The sequence below is a fragment of the Heptranchias perlo genome, chromosome 17 (genome assembly GCF_035084215.1).
Source record: "Heptranchias perlo isolate sHepPer1 chromosome 17, sHepPer1.hap1, whole genome shotgun sequence".
Lineage (NCBI taxonomy): Eukaryota > Metazoa > Chordata > Chondrichthyes > Hexanchiformes > Hexanchidae > Heptranchias > Heptranchias perlo.
In genome coordinates this window covers 34,274,118-34,299,394 of record NC_090341.1, presented here as the reverse complement: position 1 = coordinate 34,299,394, position 25,277 = coordinate 34,274,118, and the positions used below count along the sequence as shown (strand labels likewise).

General features: G+C 41.5%; 1 protein-coding gene across 2 annotated transcripts in view; it reads left to right on the top strand.

Annotated features, from left to right (window-relative positions):
- Nucleotides 1-25,277, top strand: part of suclg2 (succinate-CoA ligase GDP-forming subunit beta) — a 344,808-nt gene that overhangs the window by 178,049 nt on the left and 141,482 nt on the right. For both annotated transcript variants that reach the window (XM_067998875.1, XM_067998876.1), the window contains 5 exons: nt 9,224-9,323; nt 13,910-14,000; nt 14,298-14,450; nt 14,854-14,943; nt 17,418-17,514. In XM_067998875.1, coding sequence (XP_067854976.1) covers nt 9,224-9,323; nt 13,910-14,000; nt 14,298-14,450; nt 14,854-14,943; nt 17,418-17,514 — 531 coding nt within the window. The remainder of the gene's footprint in view (nt 1-9,223; nt 9,324-13,909; nt 14,001-14,297; nt 14,451-14,853; nt 14,944-17,417; nt 17,515-25,277) is intronic.

The following is a 25,277-nucleotide window of genomic DNA, read 5'->3' as shown; positions in this document are numbered from 1 at the left end:
GCAGAAGAGATTTACTAGAATGGTACCAGGGATGAGGGGCTTCAGTTATGTGGAGAGATGGGAGAAGCTGCGGTTGCTCTCAGAGCAGAGAGGTTAAGAGGAGATTTGATACAGGTGTTCAAAATCATGAACGGTTTTGATAAGAATAAATAAGGAGAAATTGTTTACAGCAGCAGAAGGGTTGATATCGAGAGGATACGGATTTACGGTGATCGGCAAAAGAACCAGAGCCGACATGAGGAAACATTTTTTTACGCACTGAGTTGTAATAACCTGGAATGCACTGCCTGAAAGCAGATGCAATAGTAACTTTCAAAAGGGAATTGGATAAATATTTGTAGTGAAAAAATTTACAGGGCAATGGGGAAAGAGCGGGGGAATGGGACTTATAGGATAGCTCTTTCAAAGAGCTGGCACGGGCAAGATGGGCTGAATGGCCTCCTCCTGTCCTGTACCTGCTATGATACTATGAAGTCCCACTCCAGAGACTTGAGCACATAATCCAGGCTGACACTCCAGTGCAATACTGAGGGAAAGCTGCACTGTATTTGCGTGGTAGATCGGAACTAAACTTGCCACAGAAAGTTAAGTCTTGTCCACTTCAGTCTATGTACCCTTTTCATGACGTGATAAGTGTTATCTACTGCTAAACAGCCTCTCAGGCACTGAAAATTAACTGTTATAACTGAGGAGTCTCATTCCTTCAGGTATTAATTGTTGGAGATTTAAAAAATGTAAAATTTAAAATTAAATTTTTTTTTTACTTTTCCTTTCAGTCTCTTTTTTCAAACTCTCGCAATGCAATCTTTCTGTCTCTCTTTATTTTTCTTCCTGTACCTGATTTGACATTGAATTCACCCACTCTAATTTATACGTCCTTCTCAGTCCTCGCGCTGTTAATTTCTCAATCCTTCAATTTCGATGGTTAAGGAGATACATAGTTGCGTGCCCTGTTCACTCAGGTTCCAGAGGCCTTGTTTCCCTCGCTACGACATTATCAACTCGCACTTTCAGCAACTTGCCACGCAAAAAATTAAAAAACCTAAATGTGCAAGGGCAAGTCTAAATAATGGCAGATGCCGTTAGATGCCCAGTCACAGCAAATTATGCCCATTAGCTTCCTAATTTTTCTACAGTTGTAGAAGGTTCTGAGGTGGCTGGAAGATGATTTGCAGTTGGAGCCTTGGGGCATTGAGACTATATTTCCTTGTCTTTGGTTATGGAGCATTTTCCCTTTTAAAAAAAGTAGAGAGATTGTGCCATCATATGGAAGCAATCCAGGTTTCAGAAGGCATTCCTTAATAGAGGCAAGAACAGCTATTGCCAATGAAATACCTATCAGGAGAGTCTTTCACTGTTTCCCTACATGTTTGGCTGAGTAATGGGACACTTTCAGGAGCAGAAAGGAGGTGTGAAGGGTATTGTGGTAGAGGTTTGAGGGCAGAATGACCTACTTCTGTTCCTATGTTCATGATGAGTTGCAGATGGTATTCGATGCAGTCAGTGACTGGAATTGGGAAAAATGCTTATTACAGTGCATTGTTATAAGCTATGACTGCCACATGTCACCTTGGTTGCCCTGGAGAGGTTAGTTGACATTTTCTGGCATTAAGTAACTATGTGGGGGTTGCTGGAGTGACACTTACTTCTAAGGGCTCCGGGTCATGCACTTTGTCAGCTGCCTTCCCTTGGGCAAAAAGGCTGGGTCCTCTTTTCCGAATTACCGAGAAGTAACACCTCAACTGAAGAGTCTTTTAATTTGTGGGCTCAATGCCCTGAAGAAGCACTAATCTTGGACGTTGCAGGAAACCACATTGCTACAGGCACAAAAGGGCTGCCTTGGGCCTTTCAGCTGCTACAGCAGCAGCACTGGATTTCCCCCTCTTCCCTCTCCCAAGCTGGGTGGATTCTCTACAGAGAGCACTAATAGAGCAGGGAGCCTGCCATGAAAAGTTAATGAAGATATATCAATGAAAATCGGTCTGGGTTTCAGTGGTGTAATACCAGTGGCAGTGGTGCAATTCTGGTGCACTTCTGGCAATAACCTCGCCATTGAAGAAAATCTAGCCTGTGATCTCAAAAGCTAAAGTTAATTAGATTTTAGCTAAATCTATAAGTGATTTCCTTTGATTTGACATAGTATGTATTTTTAAAAGTTAAAAACATGCTAGGAACTTTTCAATTGTGCATTTTTAAAAATAGTACATTAAACAAAGCAAACTACTTTTGTAAAGGTTAAATGTTTAAAAATTGAGCCCTTTTACTCTGTTTTATTCTTTGTGTTGACTTTTTAAGGATTTCCATAACCTTCTCTATAAATCTCTGTTATGGTAGAATTTTTTTAAACATGTTCGCATTTGCAGTGTGGGGAAGAACATACAATCTCATTTTATATTTCTCAAAATTTAAGTAAGCTTTAAAGCCTGCAAGCTGATTTAAATATTCCAATGGCATATTTAGTTGCGATAATAGATTGAAATGTCGGACAGAAACTACCAGGTGTAAATTTCGATACTGTACAGCTATGAGCTACAGAATATCAGTAAAGAGCCTAGATTTCAAAGATCGTCATCATGCAAGTTTTAGCCTCTTTCCCAGCCCTGCAGTAATTTTATCATTGTGTATCAGTTTGACAGTGGAGTCAGGTTAACCCCTGAGGCGTTTACTGGTACCTGTCCTCCCAAGTTAGTTTGGTTGCTGGCTATAGCATAAGTAGCACTTGCTTAGCTGTATGTGACAGCTTTGTGTTTTTTCCTTCAATAGTTTGAAGATGATACAGGCAAATAGAGGAGTTGGGGATGTTTGTAGTTGATGCCTCCAGTTTTTTTGTGTGCTATAGAAAAAATGCAAAATCTGGCAAACAAAATATATCCACTATTCAAAAATTATATAACCTTTTCATTGCCTACTTCAGAGCTTATGTTATTTAAAGCTGTTCAATGCATGGTTGCATCTAACAAACGGGTATGCAGATATTAAACAAAGTGACAATTGTTGTGGTGCCACGTTTGGTTTAAAACAAGCAGTGCGAAACAGTTTTTAAAAAAAAAGACTTTTTCCAACTCATTTCAGATAACCTGGTATTTTTAGGTTAGTGCAATACAAAAAAAAGGCCCTGCTGAATGTTAATCCAGGTTATGCCTGTGCTTTCTACTTTGTAATATGAACTTGAGATCCTGCTAAAGGTGATAGGCAGTTGTACTGTCTGCTTTTTTAAATTTTATGTGCTTACATTTTTATCTGTCTTTTTTTAAAGCAGTGAACCATGACACTGAGAAAATAAAGTCCCTTAACACTGGCAGATTTTTTTTTACTGCAGTTGCTTGGGGCTAATTTCTTTGTATATTCCGTTGGTAGAATGGTTTATCGTTTAATTAAATAACATACCGCATAAGCTCATCCGTAACCTCCAGCTAGATTTATATACCATTCTGTAAAGCAAAATCAAAGAGAATATCAAGCTGAAAAATTCTTTGCACAAAGTTCAATGACTTGCTAATCAAATCCCATTCTCAACTGGTAATGAAGCCATTTTATAAAGATGTTTGTACAGAAAAGCAGCAGAATCCCATAGTTCATGGGTGACTAGAACCAGCAGGAAATGCCTCATTTACCACTCAGAGTACTTTCAGAAACGGTGCTGAACTTTAGAGGTTTTCATTTTCTTGCTGATAAAACCTTTCTGTTTATATCGTTGGACTTTATCAGAAGGACGTAAAAGGATTGGGCAGAAAAGCATAGCTGCTGCCAATCTGATAAGCAAAGGCATTTTACTCCCTCTTTACTAATTGTGCAGTTGTTTTGCCTGCACGTACTAGTTTGACACTACTGCAATCATGATAGAAGTTTTGGAGAAAAAAATACAATTAAAAAAAAAATGTTGCGTGTGCAAGTTGCTCTGTACGCAGGCCGTGTGCTTGCTGAATCTTTACTCTGAAATTTAAAAAAATATTTTTGCACTGGAATTTTTCCCATCAAAACCTTTGCTTTTGGTGTTGCCATCAGGAATGTAGGTTTCTAAAACTTCAACTGTGTAAAACCATGTCATTTGCATTGGCAAATGGGAGTTAAATTATGAATTAATTTCACTCCTTTTTGCTGCTATAATCAGGTATAAAATTAGTTTGAGTGCAGCTCAGTGACAATGAAGAACGGTTTTTTGAAAAGTAAGACATGGCAGGAGTCAACAGTAGAACTAGCTCTATCTCCCCCTCCGTCCCCCTCTCTCAGTCTCCTCCGTCTATAAATCTCCCCTTCTCGACATGAATACTGTCCTTGATCCTGACTCCTCGTGTGTAATGTCATGGGAGTTCCACTGGTAATCTACTAAAAGTCCTACATCTTGCATGCACTCCCCATTATGTAATGCGTATTTCCTGCAATGTCACACTTTTGCTGTCACACTTTGGCTGTTTTACTTTGAGCCAAACAACAAAGTTTAACGACAGCAAATCAGAATTATGAGATAGGGAGCATACGAATCAAAAGTGAGGCAACTGGTTAGAGAACTGCTAATGAAAAATAACTAAGGACTTCTGAAAATAGCCAATCCTGAATTATAAATGTTATCACTGGAGTAATTTAACTAATGCACTCTACCCATTCACGAATCCATTTTTCTCAAACAATCTATCAAATCTTTTAATAATTAATCTAAGTTTTTTTCCTTTATACCTTTTAAGTTTACCTGCTCCTCCTCCTGAACCACAGTCAATGAAAAGGAAGCTTCTGTCTGCTTTTAATCAATTATTCAACTTGCGGGAAACGTGGCCAGCTCCTGACAGCATTTTTACTTTTAACTGTTTTTATTTCATTAACTTTGTCTCTCCCAACAGCATTTTATATTTATGGCACCTTTTATTTAATAAGTTCACAGGAAATGTGGCACATTTCCTTTGGCCTTCTTTGCTTCTACCTAGTTTTATTTAATTAATTTGCAGAAAGTGCTACCTGCTCCTGAGGGCACTTTGTACTGCAGGCCCCTTTTTATTTAATTAATTTGGGTAAAATGAGGCCTGTTCACAATGGCAATGTATGCTTTTGTCCTGTTTTATTTAGTTAATTCATTTGCGAGAGGTACGACCCATTCCTGATGGTATTTTATGTTTTTACCCTGTTTTATTTATTTGGGAAAAGCGTGGCCTGTTCCAGGACAGTATATTATGTTTCTGCCCTAGTCCAATTGTTTAATTAATTCACCAGAGGTACAGCCCGTTCCTAGTGGTATTTATTAATTAATTGGGTACAAAGCCTTTCTGCTGCTTTTATTTAATTAATAAAGATTGGTAAGACCGTTTGATTAAAGACCAACCTGATTCCTGCTGATTTTATTTTATCAATTTTTGAAGAACATATTTCATCAAATAGTTGAGCTGATTGCTGCTGAATTTAGTTAATTAATAGATTTGGGGAAGTACGTTGGATTAAGGAACCAAGCTGATGGCCATTAAATGTCTGCTGCTTTTATTCAGTTAATAAATTTTGGGGGAACCCTGTTTTATAGTATGGCCACTATTTATTTAATTCATAGATTTGAGGAATATCATTGTATTTTAGTAGTGACCAAACTGATTGACGTGAAATGGCCAGTGCTTTTATTTGATAAATTTGAGAATTATCTAAACTAAGATCAAGTGATTACTCAAGGTGCAATGCTCCAGGTAATTGCCTCATTCTCAAAAGGAATAACAGCCTACACTCTATTGCGTGTCGAGGTTGAATTGCAATCAAAGAACAAGGAAGGTCATACTAAAGCTAGCTTAAAATAAAACTACATATTGTAATTCTGGGAATTTGTGTGCAGTACCTTTGCATATAATATGCCATTTAATGTTAAAAGTCTTTTTGTAGTCACTGATAAGTGGTGTTGTAGTAAATAATGTGTTTGTCATTTTCCCAAGTTTTAGTGCTGTGATTGATGCAGTAGTTAAGTAATAAACAGGGTGACTGAGCAGAAAACAGTTGTTCATTTTGCTGTAGGCATTGCATAGTCTGAGTAATCACAACTCCCAGGTTAGACTTCAGCTGTATTGACTCATATGACAGATGTCCATTAGTTTATGAATTCCATTCTGTCGTAGCACCACATTTCCTATGAATGTTGTTACAAGAAATAAAACAAAAGCTTTTTTTCTAACAAAGCAAAGCTTTGGAAATATGCGGTGGCTCTTGTTAAATGATCGTTTCATAAGAATTGTGCGCATTGCAAATAAATTGCTGGGTAGATGTATAGTGTTCATTAGGATGAGAGTTCACTTTTGCTTTTGGGTTCAGATGTCCAGAGGTCTGGGTATTTGCAAAGCCAAACCTGTGATCCATGTAAGCCAGTACAATGCGGAAGACTCCATACCATAGATAAAAATATTCTTAGTGCTGTAAACGATACATCTTGTATTAAGTAGAAAATGATGGTGGGATGTTGTTAACTACCAGAACTACCAACTTCTGTGCAAGCATTTTGTTGAAAGGACAAGTACCAAAGGTGGTTTGAATTTGGGGCAAACTGGTCCTTTGCAATCAAATCCAAAGAAGTTACATTGAAAGTACCCTGGCATTCCTCACTATTTTATATAAACACCAGTTAAAATATTGGTTCAAAATTGTTCATCTTAGTATGTTTACAGTTTCTTTGGTGTCTGAGATAGCTGTGTATGAGGTGTTATTCATAGAATCACCCAGTTTTATAGTGCATTTATGCCATAACATTTCAACTCTTTCATTGTATTTCCAAGCATTTTACTGTTTAACTAAATTCACCCATTCAACAGTTGAGATTAAAGTAGAACAATTAAAATGTTTGCTTTATTCTTAACTTTTTTACGTGTATGTGCAGTTTTACCCTTTTAAGTTCTTCAGAAGTTAGTTTTTTGTATGGAGCTAAGGGTAACTCCCTTGACGTTATCAGTACTGCTGTTTGATTACTCCACCAGTTGGTGTGCTTGAACAGCGCAGCAAGTGCTGCCTGTTAGTTTTGCTATAGAAATGAGTGCTGTCATCTGACAGTTCCTCTTAGTGGGATGAAGAGCTAAAATTCACAGGGCCATTGCAACAGTGAGTCATAGAACTAGTATGAACATCGCAACTTAATTTGTCATGAAGGAAAAAGATGTAAACGTTTTAAAGTCTGCTGGTGTTTTCTTTATTAAATGTCTAGTTGGGATCTGATTTGGGATACTTTTTTCTGGACATTTTAGGCTTAGGAGCTGCCACAGTGCTCGGTGTATAATTAAAATTAAGTTTTGTGTGTGACAACAAAAAACTCTGCACATGTATAAAGTGACCTTGAGACTAAGAGGTGGAGGGAGACATTTTACATTGGAAGACTTGGAATTTTTAAAGTGAGTTTTAGATATATGCTGAGTGCATTGAACTGTGAAGATTCGATAGTGACCTAAAGCTGGTTGCTCGTGTGAGTAGAGGATTTTAAAAATTAAAAATGTTATCAAAACCAGTGGATATCCAGGAGTAATTGAGAAATTGATACATCTGTTCTTTATATTTAAAAAAAATATAGTTGGGACTTGGATTGGAAAATTTGCTAGATTCAATAAAGATATACAGAAGAGATCCATTGCTGCTGGTGCACATTCTCAAGCAATTATATTTTTAAATAAGAAAACAACAAATATGCATTTGTAAAGTTATAAACGTTGTGTGCAGAAAATGAGTGGTATACATGGTTGTTACAGATGATAGATGCAAGGAACAAAAATAGGTTGTGTGTTAAATCGAACAATAAGACATTGTGCTAATCAGAAAAGAGATCTCTGGGTTATAGTGGATAATTCTGTGGTACTGTCAGCACAGTGTTTAGCTGCAAGAGAAAATGGCAGATAAGATGCTGGCCTGCATTAGCAGAGGAATAGAATACAGATCAAAGGATTTGAAGTATTGCTGTTAAAGGTGTGGTCAGACCTGGCCTGAAATACTCTGAGCAGTTGTGTTCACTGAAAGATGTAGATGGTCGCAGTGGACCCAATTCCACTAATTACTGATTTGTGTAAAACAGTGACAGAATTGATCCAAACAACTTTTTCATTCTGGTGTAGGGTTTAAATACCAAAGGACAAAAGTTTCAAAATTAGGGAGTTAAAATTTAGAAGGGAAGTCAGGCAAAAATTTTTCACTCAAAGGTTAATGAGAGTTAAGGAATAAATTACCAGGGACAGCCATTGAAGCAGACAGCATAATTAAGATCTTCATGAGATAATTTGGATGCATTTCTGAAGAGACAAAGGACTGATGATATAAGGACATATTTTCTGCTCAGATACACAGACCAGGTTTTGGAGCAGGGATGTCAGAAAATGGGGAAGAGTGTCAGTGCACCAAAAATACACTTGTGGGGCTAGAGCGTCTGTCCATCCCTAAAAGTCATCAATCAAAAAGACCAGGGGCCAAGGATTCCCTACGTCCACACACTCAATTAAGAGCTGGTGTACAGTTGGTGTAGGTACACCTGGTTTCAACAAGCATACCTGGCTGAAATGGGAAGAAGTGGGATCATCTGGGGATCCAGAAGAGGTCAAGGCCCGAAAATAAGGGGATCAGAATTTTATTGGGGGAATGGTTGTAAGCAGACACTCAGATTGCTCCCGGAGGAGTGCTGCGGGTGGGGGGCACATCACTGGCGTTTCTCGGGTCATTCAGTGGGGGAGGGGAGGCAACCTACAAATGTGCCTCCACATCACCAAAGGTCCACTTCTGGCTCTGTCTCCTGATTCTGTGAACTTTGATGGGGTCAGTGGTGGTGACCACTGGCATGCACATCCCAGCAGTTATGCTGGGAAGCAGTCCCTGACAGGGGAGGATGAGAGGAGGTTTGAAGAGGTAAGTAAAGGAATCCAATATGATGAAAGTGGACAAATAAAGTTGTGTAGGGGTTGTCAAACTTGAGAGAGTTTTAATGTTGTGTGGCAGGTTATAATTACAATAGCCTAGAAATTACTGTTGGTGGCAATTAGATGAATGCTTAACATGTTCATGTAACATTTCTCTGTCTGTTAATGTAGCATTATTTCAGTTAAAATGGACAGGTTGATGTTTGTGTTAAGGTAGGAGAAAGAGATATATCTTATGAACTGAACTGTAATATCCACGAATATTGCTAGTGATAATATGTAGGCTAATAGTTCTCCTGTAAATTTTGTTATGCAAACCACAATAGACCAGTACATTGATGGACAAATCTAATTGGTATTTTGCTGTGTTTTTTTCCCAACAGAAGCGAAAGAAATTGTTTTAAAAGCTCAAATCCTGGCTGGTGGCAGAGGAAAGGGCAGCTTCACCAGTGGACTGAAGGGAGGAGTTCATTTAACTAAAAAGTATGTTCCAAATTTTATTGAGAAGGTAGTTTACAGTGTTTCAGAAAGAAGTGTCTCAGATAATACCAAACTAAGAGGGGCAGTAGAACTGGAAGAGGCAGTTCAGAAATTGCAAAATGAGTTGGACAAGATATGTAAGTGGGCAGGACATTGGCGACTGAAACATGATGCAGGCAAGCGTAAAACGCTTAACATAGGAAGGAAAAATGGATAACGTGCATACTCCATGAATGATGCTGAAGTAGCCAATGTAGCAGCTGAAAGAAACCTAGGAGTCTTACTAGACCTGACGTTAAACATGTCCAACCAATACAGCGTAGCAGTCAACAAAGCAAATAGGATTTGAACTACATAACCAAAACAGTAGAATATGTCAGGGGAGATGCTGATCAAACTTTATAATGCTCTGATCAGATGACACCTTAAATACTGCATCCAGTCTAGTGGCCAAGAGAGACATTCAAATGCTGGAGACAGTGCAGAGAACTGCCATGCAGTTGATCCCTAGTGTTAGCGGTCGAATGTATGAGGAAAGATTGGAGAAACTTGAGCTTTTCAGCCTAGAAAGGAGGTGACTGAGAGATGATTTTATAGAGGTATATAAAATTGTTAAGGGTATAAATTAAATTGTAGGAGTAGAACTAGGGGACACAGGTTCAAACTGGTTAAAATAAAAAATAAATTTTATTAAAGCAGCCATGTATTTATTTTCTGTTTTAGAGAGGCTGAAATAGAAACACACAGTGGAAATTTGCATATTTATTTATGCAGTTTGGTCGTTATTTATCAAATTAATACAGCATTTAGCTATTTTCCAGGAACCAAACATTAAATAATTCAATGTTTGCAGAGATCTCTTTGAAACTTACAAACCACTGCTGCTAGACTGAGGATCCTCTTTTCAGTGCTGTGTCCCACCTCACCCATTGAAAGACCCAAGTAATCTACTCATGAGCCAAACCCCACATTCCACCTCCTGGTTTTGCCAAATCCCTCATTCCACCTCCTGGTTTTGCCAAACCCAAGGTTCCCCCTCCGAACTCCAGGTTCCTTCTCCACAGTAATCCCAGATTATATGAATATTCTGGGGAATGAAGTGGGGCAGGTAGAGCACATTTAAGTGGGGGAGCATTTAGGGCATAGTGATCGTAATACCATAAGGTTTAGAATAGTTATGGAAAAGGACAAAGAACAATCAAATGTGAAAATACTTAACTGGAGGAGGGCTAATTTTAGTGAGTTAAAAAGGGATCTTGCCCAGGTGGATTGGGATCAAAAGTTGGTTGGTAAAGCAGTAATTGAACAATTGGAGACCTTCAAGGAGGAATTGGTTCAGATATAGAATAGACACATTCCCACGAGGGGGAGAGGAAGGGCATCCAAAGCTAGAGCTTCCTGGATGACTAAAGATAGATATTAAAATGAAACATAAAAAGGAGGCTTAGGACAAATGATCTAAAAAAAGGAATAAGAGGAGCAACGAGAGAGTATGAGAATAGATTAGCGGCTAACACAAAAGGGAACCCAAAACTCTTTTACAAACATATAAATAGTAAAAGGGTAGTCAAAGGAAGGGTGGGACCGATTAGGGACCAAAAAAAGATGATCATGTGGAGGTAGAGGGCATAGCTGAGGTACTAAATGAATACTTCACATCACTCTTCACTAGAGAAGAGGATGCTGCCATTGTAGCAGTAAAGGAGGAGGTAGTAGCAATATTGGATAGGATAAAAATAGATAAAGAGGAGGTACTTAAAAGATTAGCAGTACTCAAAGTAGAAAAGTCACCCAGTCCAGATGGGATGTCTCCTAGGTTACTGAGGGAAGTATGGGTGGAAATTGCGGAGGCTCTGGCCGCTATCTTCCAATCCTCCTTAGATATGGGAATGGTGCTGGAGGACTGGAGGGTTGCAAATGTTACACCCCTGTTCAAAAGAGGGGAGAGGGATAAATCCGGCAATTACAGGCCAGTCAGCCTAACGTCAGTGATGGAGAAACTTTTAGAGACAATAATCCAGGACAAAATTAATTGGCACTTGGAACAGTATGGGCTAATAAATGAAAGTCAGCATGGATTTGTTGAAGGAAAATAGAGTTTGACTGGCTTGATTGAGTTTGTTGATGAAGTAACGGAGAAAGTTGATGAGGGTAGTGCAGTTGATGTTGTGCATATGGACTTTCAAAAGGCTTTTGATAAAGTACCACATAATAGACTTGTAAGCAAAATTAAAGCCCATGGGATTACAGGGACAGTGACAGCTTCGATACAAAATTGGCTAAGGGACAGAAAACAGAGAGTAGTGGTGAATGGTTGTTTTTCAGACAGGGGGAAGTATATAGTGGTGTTCCCTGGGAGTCAGCATTAGGACCACTGCTTTTTTGGATATATATTAATGATCTAGACTTGGGTATATCAGGTATAATTTCACATTTTGCAGATGACACGAAACTCGGAAATGTAGTAAACAATGTTGAGGATAGTACAGGAGGACATGGACAGACTGGTGAAATGGGCATACGCATGACAGATAAAATTTAACACAGAGAAGTGTGAAGTGATACATTTTGGTAGAAGAATGAGGAGAGGCAATATAAACTAAATGGTACCGTTTTAAAGGGGGTGCAGGAACAGAGAGACCTGGGGGTGCATATACACAAATCTTTGAAGGTGGCAGGACAAATTGAGAAGGCTGTTTAAAAATCATATGGGATCCTGGGCTTTATTAATAGAGGCATAGAGTACAAAAGCAAGGAAATTATGCTAAACCTTTATAAAACACTGCTTAGGCCTCAGCTGGAGTATTGTGTTCAATTCTGGGCACCACACTTTAGGAAGGATGTCAAGGCTTTAGAGAGAGTGCAGAAGAGATTTACTAGAATGGTACCAGGGATGAGGGACTTCAGTAATGTGGAGAAATTGGAGAAGCTGGGGTTGTTGGGAACAGAGAAGGTTAAGGGGAGATTTGATAGAGGTGTTCAAAATCATGAACGGTTTTGACAGAGTAAATTAGGAGAAACTGTTTCCAGTGGCAGGAGGGTCAGTAACTGGAGGACACAGATTTAAGGTGTTCGGCAAAAGAGGCAGAGGCGACATGAGGAAACATTTTTTCACGCAGCGAGTTGTAATGATCTGGAAAGCACTGCCTGAAAGGGTGGTGGAAGCAGATTCAATAGTAACTTTTAAAAGAGAATTGGATAAATACATGAATGTAAAAAAATTAAAGGGCTATGGGGAAAGAGCAGGGGAATGCAACTGATTGGATAGCTGTTTCAAAGAGCCAGCACAGATACAATGGGCTGAATGGCCTCCTTCTGCGCTGTACCTACTATGATACTATGTACTTCCAATGCTTTTAAACCTCAGCAATCTACCTAATTTCTGCCAAACTCTGGGACCTTTGCTTCACTGCTACTAAAGCCCAGGATCATCGCCCAGTGCCGTTAGACCCAATCTCCCTCCCCAGTCCTGCTGAATACAGGTATGTACATTCCTACAATACAACAGTGGCTACACTCCAAAAATACTTAATTGGCTGTAAAGCTATATATAAATACAAGTTCTTTATATGCCAGCTTGCTGTGTACCTCAGCTTTTAAAATGGTAAGGGATAAAATTATATAAACTCATCGATCTCTCATGTTGTTGCTCACGATTAAATGAGCATAATTTCTCTCTCTTACCTATCTCTGTTTCTCTGTCTGACTCTCAGACGTCATACTTCAGACTTCACAGTTCAGAACATTAAAAAAATATACAGGAAGTATAAAGTAATTTGGCTATTTCATGCTAGTTTCTTTTGGCCTGTAGATGTTAAATTTACAAGCTCTTTCCAACCTGCAGACTTCCCTCACTATCAACAATTAACCTCTAATTGAGCTCAAAATTTATTGAAATTAGACATTGAAGAGATAGGCTAGCTTAAACACAGCTTTACATACAATAATGCTTGGGTCATTATAAAAAGAAGAGTATCATCCAACTTACTGTGAGCTTCACCACCCGAGACCAATTTATGTGTTTATAATTTACTTGAAATTGTTTTCTGAATAAATTGAAAGACAAGTTGCTTTCTTAAAAAAGCGTTGAGCAGAACGTCCTAACTCTAAGGTAGATTTCAAAATCCTGTATGGTCAAGGTTTAAGACCAGCAGAAAATAGTGTACAGTTCGTCAAGCTTTTGGGAAATGAGCAGTGGAGTAGATTAGATGTTGTAATGCCAAGATGTTGCCTATAGAGTGAGCTCTAACACTTACATAGCTCACTTGTGACTTCTAGTGGCAGTAGCCTGTGCTACAATCCCAGTCCATCACCGGCATCTCCACATCATGACTACAATAGTACAGTGGTGACTGAAGCACAATATATTTTGTCAGGAATTGAAAATTTAGGCAGCATTAGGCCCTTGGCCAATATGCCCATTTATATCTTTACAGCTTCAGTATTAAAAAACTAGTCAAGTTGGACATTGGTTTTAGGGTTGGCAATACGCGTTGAACATTAGGTTCGCACAACAAGGTGTGAAAATGCAATCAAACTAAAACAAGAAAAAGAGTTCACGTTAAAAATTCCTTTTTTTATATTTTCAGCCCTGATGATGTTGGGCAGCTGGCAAAACAAATGCTTGGGTTCAACCTCATTACAAAGCAGACTGCAAAGGAAGGTGTCAAGGTTAACAAGGTAAGGGACAGGGACAACATTTGAAAGAAAGGAATTGAGATTATTCTTTGCTTTTTATGTTATGATTGCATTATTTGTGTACCATAAGTTAAATGTATCTTGATATTTTCAATTTCAGAGGAATGAAATCATGTATTTGAATACATTGTTATTAATACAACAAATTGCTTGACCAAGCATTAAGTAATTACTGCATGGCGTCAAAACCCCAAAAGTAAAAGGATCATTTAAGATAAATAGCTAAATTACAGTGCGATTAAGGTAAATGACTTGCCTCTAATTGATGTGTATGTGAAGGTGATGGTGGCAGAGGCCTTGGATATTGCCAGAGAAACATATTTAGCCATTCTGATGGACAGAGCCTGCAACGGACCGGTTATAATTGGCAGCCCCCAGGGAGGAATGGACATTGAAGAAGTGGCAGCCACCAAACCTGAGTTGATCTTTAAGGTATTCTGTGAACCTAAAGCAATGGTGGAGACTGTAGTATATGTTGCTTAATACAAGGGACTGAACTAAACTGTGGTCAGTCATTATGGAATTTTTCCAGGAATTTTCAAAACTTAGCAACAGATATTTGAGATATTTGTTTATGTCATTTATACGGTAATTAAATGAGAAAACTGGTGTCATATGGTCTTGTTGGCATGCCATACCAAAGGCAGATGTAATATTTAAAAACCTTTAGGTAGCTTGTGTTATTTTTTTTAAAGACAACTGGCAAAGGCTTTACATACAAGCTGGTTAGCAGCTTCCCACATTTTAACTCTAGTGGGTGAAGTATATGTTATTGATCTTCATATTCAGGATCTTGAAATGTTTATCAACTTGTTCTATTGGCTTTATTTCTTAGGAGGTCATTGATATCTTTGAAGGGGTTAGAGGAGATCAAGCACTTCGAATGGCTGCCAATATAGGATTTAAAGGTCCACTGCAGCAACAGGTAAAAGAGCAACAATTGTTTACATATGTGGCTTTTTAAATGAGCAGAAAGTGTTTTTTTTAAATTGCTGAGTGTGCTGCTCCCAGATTAGAAAGCAATCTCTGTTTTGGAGGGAAAGGAGAAGGCTGCCATTTTTAGGACAATTGTAAACAATTTTACAACACCAAGTTATAGTCCAACGATTTTATTTGAAATTTACAAGCTTTCGGAGGCGTGGTTAGGGTGGAAGCTGGAAAAGTGGAGCATCGTGAGGTTGTCCGTGGGCTTGCGGTAGAGTGAGGTGCTGAGGTACCCTAACCACGTCAAAGAGGCCATCCCCTATGGACAGGCCCTGCGAATACACAGGGTCTGCTCAGACGAGGAGGAACGCGATGGACACCTACAGACGCTGAAAGACGCCCTAGTAAGAACGGGATATGACGCTCGACTCATCGATCGACAGTTCCGACGGGCCACAGCGAAAAATCGCATAGACCTCCTCAGAAGACTAACATGGGATGCAACCAACAGAGTACCCTTCGTTGTCCAGTACTTCCCCGGAGCGGAGAAACTACGCCATGTTCTCCGCAGCCTTCAACATGTCATCAATGACGACGAACACCTCGCTATGGCCATCCCCACACCTCCACTACTCGCCTTTAAACAGCCACCCAACCTCAAACAGACTATCGTTCGCAGCAAATTACCCAGCTTTCAGGAGAACAGCGTCCACGACACCACACAACCCTGCCGCGGTAACCTCTGCAAGACATGCCAGATCATCGACACAGATACCACCATCACACGAGAGGACACCACCCATCAGGTGCATGGTTCATACTCCTGTGACTCGGCCAACGTTGTCTACCTCATACGTTGCAGGAAAGGATGCCCCAGAGCATGGTACATTGGTGAGACCATGCAGACGCTGCGACAACAGAAACGGACACCGCACAACAATCGCCAGACAGGAGGGTTCCCTCCCAGTCGGGGAACACTTCAGCAGTCAGGGACATTCAGCCACCGACCTTCGGGTAAGCGTACTCCAAGGCGGCCTTCGAGACACACGACAACGCAAAATTGTCGAGCAGAAATTGAAAGCCAAGTTCCGCACCCATGAGGACGGCCTCAACCGGGATCTTGGGTTCATGTCACACTACACGTAAGCCCACCAGCGAACAAAAGCTATCTGTTTTTAATATAACGGGTCATTTGCTGGCTTTCTCTGCCTTCCGGATGTATCTGCCTCTTTTTTTTCATGTTTGTTTTTTTTTTGTTGAATGTATATTCGGGGGTTCTGTAGGTAATACCTCTCTGTCTGAACACAGTGATTGCCTTGGCAATGGGCAGTTGCAAAGACTATCTGTAATCACCATGTATTGTTCTGTGATTTATAAATGCATAGGCTTCGAGGAGTTCCTGACATTTACCTGAGGAAGGAGGAAGCCTCCGAAAGCTTGTAAATTTCAAATAAAATCGTTGGACTATAACTTGGTGTTGTAAAATTGTTTACAATTGTCAACCCCAGTCCATCACCGGCATCTCCACATCATTTTTAGGACAGACGCTCGCTGAATCCAGGTGGAAATAAATCAGTGCCTGCATCTAATGCAAAATGCCATGTCTCAAACATTTCTCACAAGTAGGATACGTTTTTAAACGGCATCCGCCGTTAGTTAGACATGTCCTTGCCCCTTTAATCGCAATGATATTTTGTGCCGCAAGTTGCTGGAAGTGCCAGATGGAAATATCACTGTGAGGAAAACCGGGCATCTGGAACCTGAGTGAACAGGACAAGCACGTGCGTATCTCCTTAACCAATCAGAGTGAAAGATTGTGAAATTAACATGGCAAGGACTGAGAAAGAAGTGTAAGTTAGAATAGTGAACTCAATGTCAAATCAGGTACAGAAAGAGAGGGAAAGAAAGATTAGATTAAGAGAGAGAGAAAGAAAAGACAGAAAGGAAAAGTTTTTAAAAAAAGAATTAAATTTTACATTTTTAAGATCTCGAACAATTAAAACCTGAGAGAATGAGATTCCATACTCGTTATAGTTAGTTTTCAGTGCCAGGGAGGTTGTTTGGAAGTAATTGGTAAAAAGAAAACACACCCCACCCTATTCCAGGTTACTTTTTTAATATTCCGATCTCGGATATCATGTTTTTCTGTGCTGATTGCATTATATTTGTATTAAAATCAATTTCATGTTCTATGAAGCTGATAATTTTGGAACTGGTAATACTTCTACTGTTTTTGTTGTCCGGTTTTTCTGCCTTACAAATGAATGAGAGATCAAGAGGAATGATCGTCCTCAACTTGTTAGATGAATTTATTTTCGGTTTATAGAAAAGAAATGTTTTTAAATTTCTAGGAGAGCTTGTATAACTATCATGTTGATTTGTATGAATTTGTACAGATGGAACAATTTTGCCTTTTGTTCACCTATGCACAATACATTTTCAATTTTCCAAATGAATTCTGTTTAATTTAAACAGGCTGCCGAACAGATTCAGAAACTGTATAGTCTATTTTTAAAAGTTGATGCCACTCAGGTGGAAGTGAATCCCTTCGGTGAAACACCAGATGGACAAGGTAAGGGTGGAAAGAAGCGCGTGCATTTTGCTTTTGTTTACACATCAAAAGAAATAATTAGCAAACCCGCACTTGCAAACAATGGTTCATTTTTGCTCAATGTAATTTCAGCATTGGCTGTGAATAAATACCCTGAGTAACTAACCCTGTGCACTCACTCTCTTCTGACTTTGTAATTGTGAGATAAGACCACACTACCTACAGTCAGGGTTGTTGAATTCTCTGATGATCACAGTGGAGTAAACCTGATTTACCAGTCTTTTTCTGATAAAGAAATAAAGCAACACCACTGTCAGTGAGGTTGCTTTTCTTTACACAGCACTGAAAGGAGAAATAACCACTGGGAACTGTATTACTGGTTCAGATGCAGCTATTTTCTGAGTAAGTCATGTGAAGGCTATTGATTTCAAAATGCTTATCCAGCACTGTTCTTTGTTTCTACAAAATGGCAATTATCCATAGGGTAAACCAATCTGTAAAAAGTTGTGGCAAAATTCTGAGAAATATTGAGCTGTTTTTCCCCCTCACATTTTTCTATAAATATTTGAATGTGTGAGTGGATGTTTCATGGCATTCTTCAGGATGAGTTGTGGGTGAGGTGTTTTATAACATAGGGCCTGCTAAATCAAGACAGCAAACATTTTTCCCAGTATCAGCTAAGCCAGAATTGGCCTCTTCCTCCACCCACCCTGCTCCTCGCTCAACTGGATATAGAATATGTTCCTTTTTTTTCTCTCTCTCTCTTCCTACCTCGACAGGGCCTTCCCTCCTTCCTCAGTAATTTTTTCTCGCCCACCCAGAGTAAAATTTCTTTGTTTCCCTCTTCTCCTCCAACAATATCTGTGTCTTTGCTTTTCTCTGTTTCCTCCCTCACTGTTTTTCTCCTACCTCTCCACAGGGTCTCCTGCTTAACCCCGCTCCCCATCCAAGAGAGTCTTTATTATAAAGTCGTGCTAGCATAACACTAACTGCGATTATTTTTATCTGACAGCAGTTTTGGAATGCATTAAGTTTATACTTCTATTTGATCACTTTAGTGATAGGACTAAATAACATTAATGAAGGCTGCAGTACCAACTGGAACAGAGCATATATGGCAACTGTCATCATTTAACAGCAACTTTCATTGTTTATCAGCACTGTCTGCTGGTCTGTATTTGAGGAAGAAAATCGTCATTGTTGGGCTCCCTCCTTGTGCTTGCTCTAGTCCAATTTTGAATGCCACTGTAAGCTGGGCAGGAACTCTCATGAGGTTAGAAGTTCCCACCACCGTATGTTGTGGTGTTCAAAATCAGAGCAGCAATATCAGGAGGTTCAAGTCCCAGAGCAGTCCTGAGGGATTATTCCAAGAGTGGTGATTGGGAGGGGAGAAGCTCAAGAGCAGCACTAAAGGGGAAGAGAAGGATGCTTGAAAATAGAATTGTGGGGTGGGGGGGAAGAGATGCAGAGAAGTGTAAGAGTGGCACTGATGGGGGATCACAGGGGTAGCACAAGTGGCACTGATGGGGGGGAGGAGAGTGTGGGAAGCCTGAAAATGGTACAGACTGGAGAAGAGAGAAAAGCCTGAGAGCAGGGGAAAATCAGACAGTGGCGCTGGCAATAAGGGGGAAGGCACTGCAGAAGCCTGGAATTATTTTGTGGACCCAGGAGGAGCACTCCAGCTCCAAGGAAAAAAAACATTTCCTGGGCCGTTTTGTGAACGGCCCCTTTAAGGATCACTGGTTAGGCCACCCTACCCATTTGTACCTCAAAACTGCAATCAGGGTAGCTATGTACGTCCTAGGACTTCGATTTGTATATTACAAGTAGGCTCCCACCTGAAACTGGTGGTGCTCCAGCTTCCCATCTTGGGACCCTATCCGAGATGACAGCAGCTGGGGTGGCAGTGCAATTGGGGAGATAAGTGACCTGACGCTCTTTTCAGGCCCTATTTACACCGGGCAGAGGAATTAAAATTGGCCCTAATGTCTCTATTTATCGAAGGAATTAGAGGGTGAGAGCGCTGCTGTTTACTGGTGGGGGGACCTTTGGAGGGGACAGAACCTTTGTGAACTGGGGAGGTATTGGAAGGGAAGAGGATCTCTGTAACATAGGAGAAAGTTTTGGAGCCTTTGTGAGCTGGGGAGGTGCCTCAATGCGAGAGAGCTTGTTAACTGGGGAAGTGCTGTGGGGGAGGGGTAGAGTTGAAATTAACCAGAAATCATCATTTTAATGTTGAAATTCAAAATTTCCTGGGACCCCCTACAAATGTACCATAAATTGACATGGAGGGGGGGGAGGGAAGGGGCATTTACTGTTATAAATTTGTTACCTACAACCCTGACCATGTTCATTAAGACCAGGTTTGGATTCTGTATTTGCTGTTAGAGATTTTGCTTAAAATTGTAAATTAACAAAAACTTCTTTTTCTCCTAGCAAGGTGTTATCTGCTACCACTGGGAGAAAGGACTTTTAAAATTCATAAAAATAAAATTCATAAAAATAAAATTAATGAATTCCTGAATGGCATATAAAGAGTGGCTTTCAACAAAATTGAACAAAGCTTCCTTCATTTTTAGATTAAACTATAATTCCAATGGTGATTGTGAAATGTGTCAAATACCAATGTAAGAAAAAAACAATGACCCAGAATTTGCTGCAGAAATAATGGCACGTGAACAACGCACAGCATTATTAATGTAAAAATTGGCCAGCAAGTTGAGGCGAGGAAGAGATACCCTGTGAATTGCGAATCGCCACAAGTTGCTGGCCGATTTACGCCGCTCCCCGTTAGCTTCATGCAAACGGCATTAAGCACTTAACCTCCCCGTGATTTTTATGAAGTTGCTGCGTTTGCACATTAATTGCCATTAAACTCACCACAGAAAGTTAAGTCTAGTAATTAACACCGTAAGTATCCTTTTTTTTATTTGTTTATGGGATGTGGGCGTCGCTGGCGAGGCCAGCATTTATTGCCCATCCCTAATTGCCCTTGAGAAGGTAGTGGTGAGCCGCCTTCTTAAACCGCTGCAGTCCGTGTGGTGAAGGTTCTCCCACAGTGCTGTTAGGAAGGGAGTTCCAGGATTTTGACCCAGCAACGATGAAGGAACGGCGATATATTTCCAAGTCGGGATGGTGTGTGATTTGGGGAACGTGCAGGTGGTGTTGTTCCCATGTGCCTGCTGCCCTTGTCCTTTTAGGTGGTAGAGGTCGTGGGTTTGGGAGGTGCTGTCGAAGAAGCCTTGGCGAGTTGCTGCAGTGCATCCTGTGGATGATACACACTGCAGCCACGTTGCGCCGGTGGTGAAGGGAGTGAATGTTTAGGGTGGTGGATGGGGTGCCAATCAAGCGGGCTGCTTTGTCCTGGATGGTGTTGAGCTTCTTGAGTGTTGTTGGAGCTGCACTCATCCAGGCACGTGGAGAGTATTCCATCACACTCCTGACTTGTGCCTTGTAGATGGTGGAAAGGCTTTGGGGAGTCAGGAGGTGAGTCACTCGCCACAGAATACCCAGCCTCTGACCTGCTCTTGTAGCCACAGTATTTATGTGGCTGGTCCAGTTAAGTTTCTGGTCAATGGTGACCCCCAGGATGTTGATGGTGGGGGATTCGGCAATGGTAATGCGGTTGAATGTCAAGGGGAAGTGGCTAGACTCTCTCTTGTTGGAGATGGTCATTGCCTGGCACTTGTCTGGCCCGAATGTTACTTGCCACTTATCAGCCCAAGCCTGGATGTTGTTCAGGTCTTGCTGCATGCGGGCACGGCCTGCTTCATTATCTGAGGGGACGCGAATGGAACTGAACACTGTGCAATCATCAGTGAACATCCCCATTTCTGACCTTATGATGGAGGGAAGGTCATTGATGAAGCAGCTGAAGATGGTTGGGCCTATGACACTGCCCTGAAGAATCCTGCAGCAATGTCCTGCGGCTGAGATGATTGGCCCCCAACAACCACTACCATCTTCCTTTGTGCTAGGTATGACTCCAGCCACTGGAGAGTTTTCCCCCTGATTCCCATTGACTTCAATTTTACTAGGGCTCCTTGGTGCCACACTCGGTCAAATGCTGCCTTGATGTCAAGGGCAGTCACTGTCACCTCACCTCTGGAATTCAGCTCTTTTGTCCATGTTTGGACCAAGGTTGTAATGAGGTCTGGAGCTGAGTGGTCCTGGCGGAACCCAAACTGAGCATCGGTGAGCAGGTTATTGGTGAGTAAGTGCCACTTGATAGCACTGTCGACAACACCTTCCATCACTTTGCTGATGATTGAGAGTAGACTGATGGGGCGGTAATTGGCCGGATTGGATTTGTCCTGCTTTTTGTGGACAGGACATTCCTGGGCAATTTTCCACATTGTCGGGTGGATGCCATTAACGACATGATAATTGTTAATGACTGCCAATCAACCTCTCTTGTCCAGGAAGTGAACAGTTAAAAGTATGGAGTCTCATTCCTTCAGATTGTGAATTGTTGGAGATTTAAAAATGTCAAATTTAGAATTTAAAAAAAAATTCTCACTTTTCCATTCTGTCTCAATTTTCTCTTTCTCTTAATCCAATCTTTCTTTCCCTCGCTTAATTTCTCTTTCTGTACCTGATTTGATATTGAATTCATCCACTCTGATTCACTCTCCTTCTTGGTTCATCCTCTGTTTATTTTTCAAACCTTTAAACTCATCGGTTAAGGAGACACACTGTCCCATTGTTCACCAAGGTCCCAGATGCCCCATTGCCCTCGCCACGCCATTATTGGCTCGCACTTCCAGCAACTTTGTGAGCAAAAAATTTTGAGCTGAAGGATACAGGAACAAATCTAACTGAGAGGGCATGTCGAGAGATGTCCTGCTGTAGCAAATTCTGGGCCAATATTTTTTTTGGAGAGTGGCACACTCCACAGTGCCCAGAAAATAAATCTTACACCTTTAACACTTGTGTCTTTCTTAAGGTTTTCATCCATTTCTAATTTCATTTTTTCCTGCAATATGAGTGAAGGAATGTTGGATATACCTACAGCTTAAGTTATAAAGCTGTGCCCCACTGAACTTTCAATGTGATTATTGGTTTATAATCAGTGTTGGAGTCTTTAGCGCTGTCTCAGCTTTTTTTGAAGCTGCTGGTCAGCTTTTGCTAATTTTCTGGACTGGCATCTGTGACTAATTCCATAATATTGTCTGTGTGAAGACAGAACTAACTTTGTGTATAAATGTATATATGGATTTATTGTGTGCTATATACATTTAAAGGCTACGGCTAGGAAGGTCTAAGATGGCCAGCCACCTGCAGTGTATCATTGGTTCCAGAAGATGGCTTTTGTTTTTGTCTTCCATACAGCACTAATGTGTTAATTAGCGAGGAACACGTTATTTTCGTGGTGTTATTGACACCCACCTGTGGATCTTTCAAACTGGAAATGGAACAATTGGAGGAAATATTAAGCTATTGCAATCTATTCCAGATATTTCAAAGATGAAAGGGACATTTAAGCCCCTGGCCTGTGAGATCAATGGTTGGACCTGAGGGAAATGGAACCAAAAGCATGTGCTGGAGCATGTTACAGACTGTTGGTAAAAAGGCAGTCTACCCTGACTGCTAATGGAGCAAATTGTAAATTAAAAAAAAACCTTGTACTTTCTGCTGTTATTGGAGATCATAGATTCATAGAATCATACAGCACGTTGGACCATCGTGACTGTGCCGGCTCTTTGAAGGAGCTGTCCAATTGGTCCCACTCCCCTGCTCTTTCCCCATAGCCCTGAAAGTTTTTCATTTTCAATTATTTATCTAATTCCTTTTCGAAAGTTACTATTGAATCTGCTTCCACCTCCCTTTCAGTCAATGCATTCCAGACCATCATAACTTGCTGCATTAAAAAAATGGCTCCTCATCTCCCTTTTGGTTCTTTTGCCAATTATCTTAAATCTGTGTCCTCTGGTTACTGACCCTCCTGCTAATGGAAACAGTTTTTCCTTGTTTACTCTATCAAAACCCTTTAATCTCCTCTGCTCTAAGGAGTACAATCCCAGCTTCTCCAGTCTCTCCACATAACTGAAGTCCCTCATCCCTGGTATCAATCTAATAAATCTCCTCTGCACCCTCTCCAAGGCCTTGACATCTTTCCTAAAGTGTGGTGCCCACAATTAGATGTAATACTCCAGCTGAAGCCGAACCAGTGATTCATAAATGTTTAGCATAACTTCCTTGCTTTTGTACTCTATGGGCCCAATTTTACCAGGGGTGCGGGTTCTCGGCGGGTGGGCAAGCGGGCGCGTGGGTAACGCGCCCGACGCGCCCGGTGAAATTAGTGGGTTTCCCGCGCGATCGTAGCAGGCAACGCACTAATTGGATCCACTTACCTGCTCCTCCGGGTTCCCCACTGCTGATCTGCGCGTCGGGTGGGCTGCGCATGCGCAGTAAGATCTGTCAGCTGGAGGCGCTCTATTTAAAGGGGCAGTCCTCCACTGACAGATGCTGCAAGAAATAGCAAAGATGACTGCATGGAGCAGCCCAGGGGGACGGCTGCTCCCAGTTTAATGATCCCTCACCCCAGGTATCAATACATGGGGTGAGGAGGAGGGGGAGGACAGAGATCTCCCACCCGGCAGGTGGGAGGAAGCAGCCTGCCTCTGCCACCAGGAAGGCCTGGCTCGAGGTGGCAGAGGGGGTCACCTGCGCCACCAACATATCGCCCACCTGCACATCTCCATCGGCACTGCCAACACTACTCTGTCACATCACCCCTCATACCCACTCAAACCTCAGCCTCATCTTACCTGCACCTACTCACCTCGCCAGTACTCACCCCGCTACTACCACGCAACCCAATCCTCATACAATCTCATGGCTCTATCCCATACTCACCCTCTCGTGCATCTCTCTCACGGCCAGCCTCACTCAACCTGCCACCATCTGTGCTGCAGCCACAGGGCATGCATCACATATGTGCAGTAGGCAGCATAAGGCAAACGTGTCGTGAGCATGAAGGGGATGCACAAGGGTGTTTGAGGGCTTGTCATGGTTCTTACTTCTATTGAATTTCAGAACAACTCACATCACACATTCTATTGGCACCACTACTGCCATGTCTTCGTGAATCCTGTCTGGTTTGTGCAATAATGCCCGCTCCTGGGTATCACTATGAGGACCCATAACTGATGCCACCCATTGTGTCACTGCAGAGTGGGTGTAGGTGTATTTGCAGGGCTCTTCTGCGCAGATGACTGAGAGACATCGGCGATGTCCCCAGTTGCACCCTGGAAGGCTGTGGAGGAGAAGTTCGGGAGGGCAGTGGTGACTTTGACAGTGACAGGTAGGAAGATGGTGCACGGGCCAGCCAGGAGCAGCTCGGCATGAAAGAGGCTGCAGATGTCCACGGCTACATGTCGAGTGACTCTGAGCCTCCGTGTGCACTGCTGCTCAGAGAGGTCCAGGAGGCTGAGCCTCGGTCTGTGGAACCTGTGGTGAGGGTAGTGCCCTCTGCGACGCATCTCTCTCTGCGGTAGCCCTCCCTCCTGCTGTACAGGTGGATGTGTCACAGCATTCTGTTGTGGAGCTCCACGTGTCAGAGGTGGACGGCATGGATGGTGAGGCTGGTGATGCTGTTCGCCCTCCGAGGAGGTCATGACTGCAGCTACGGCGGCCCCCATCCGCAAGATGTACATCTGAGGGGGTCCGCAAGGTAGGTACATGTCTCCGGACCCCGGGGTAAGTGTGCAGGTTGGTGACTTTTCTTGTCAGGAGGAGGGTGGTGGAGGCCAAACTTTTTCCCAAGTGACGGAGTGGCCTCC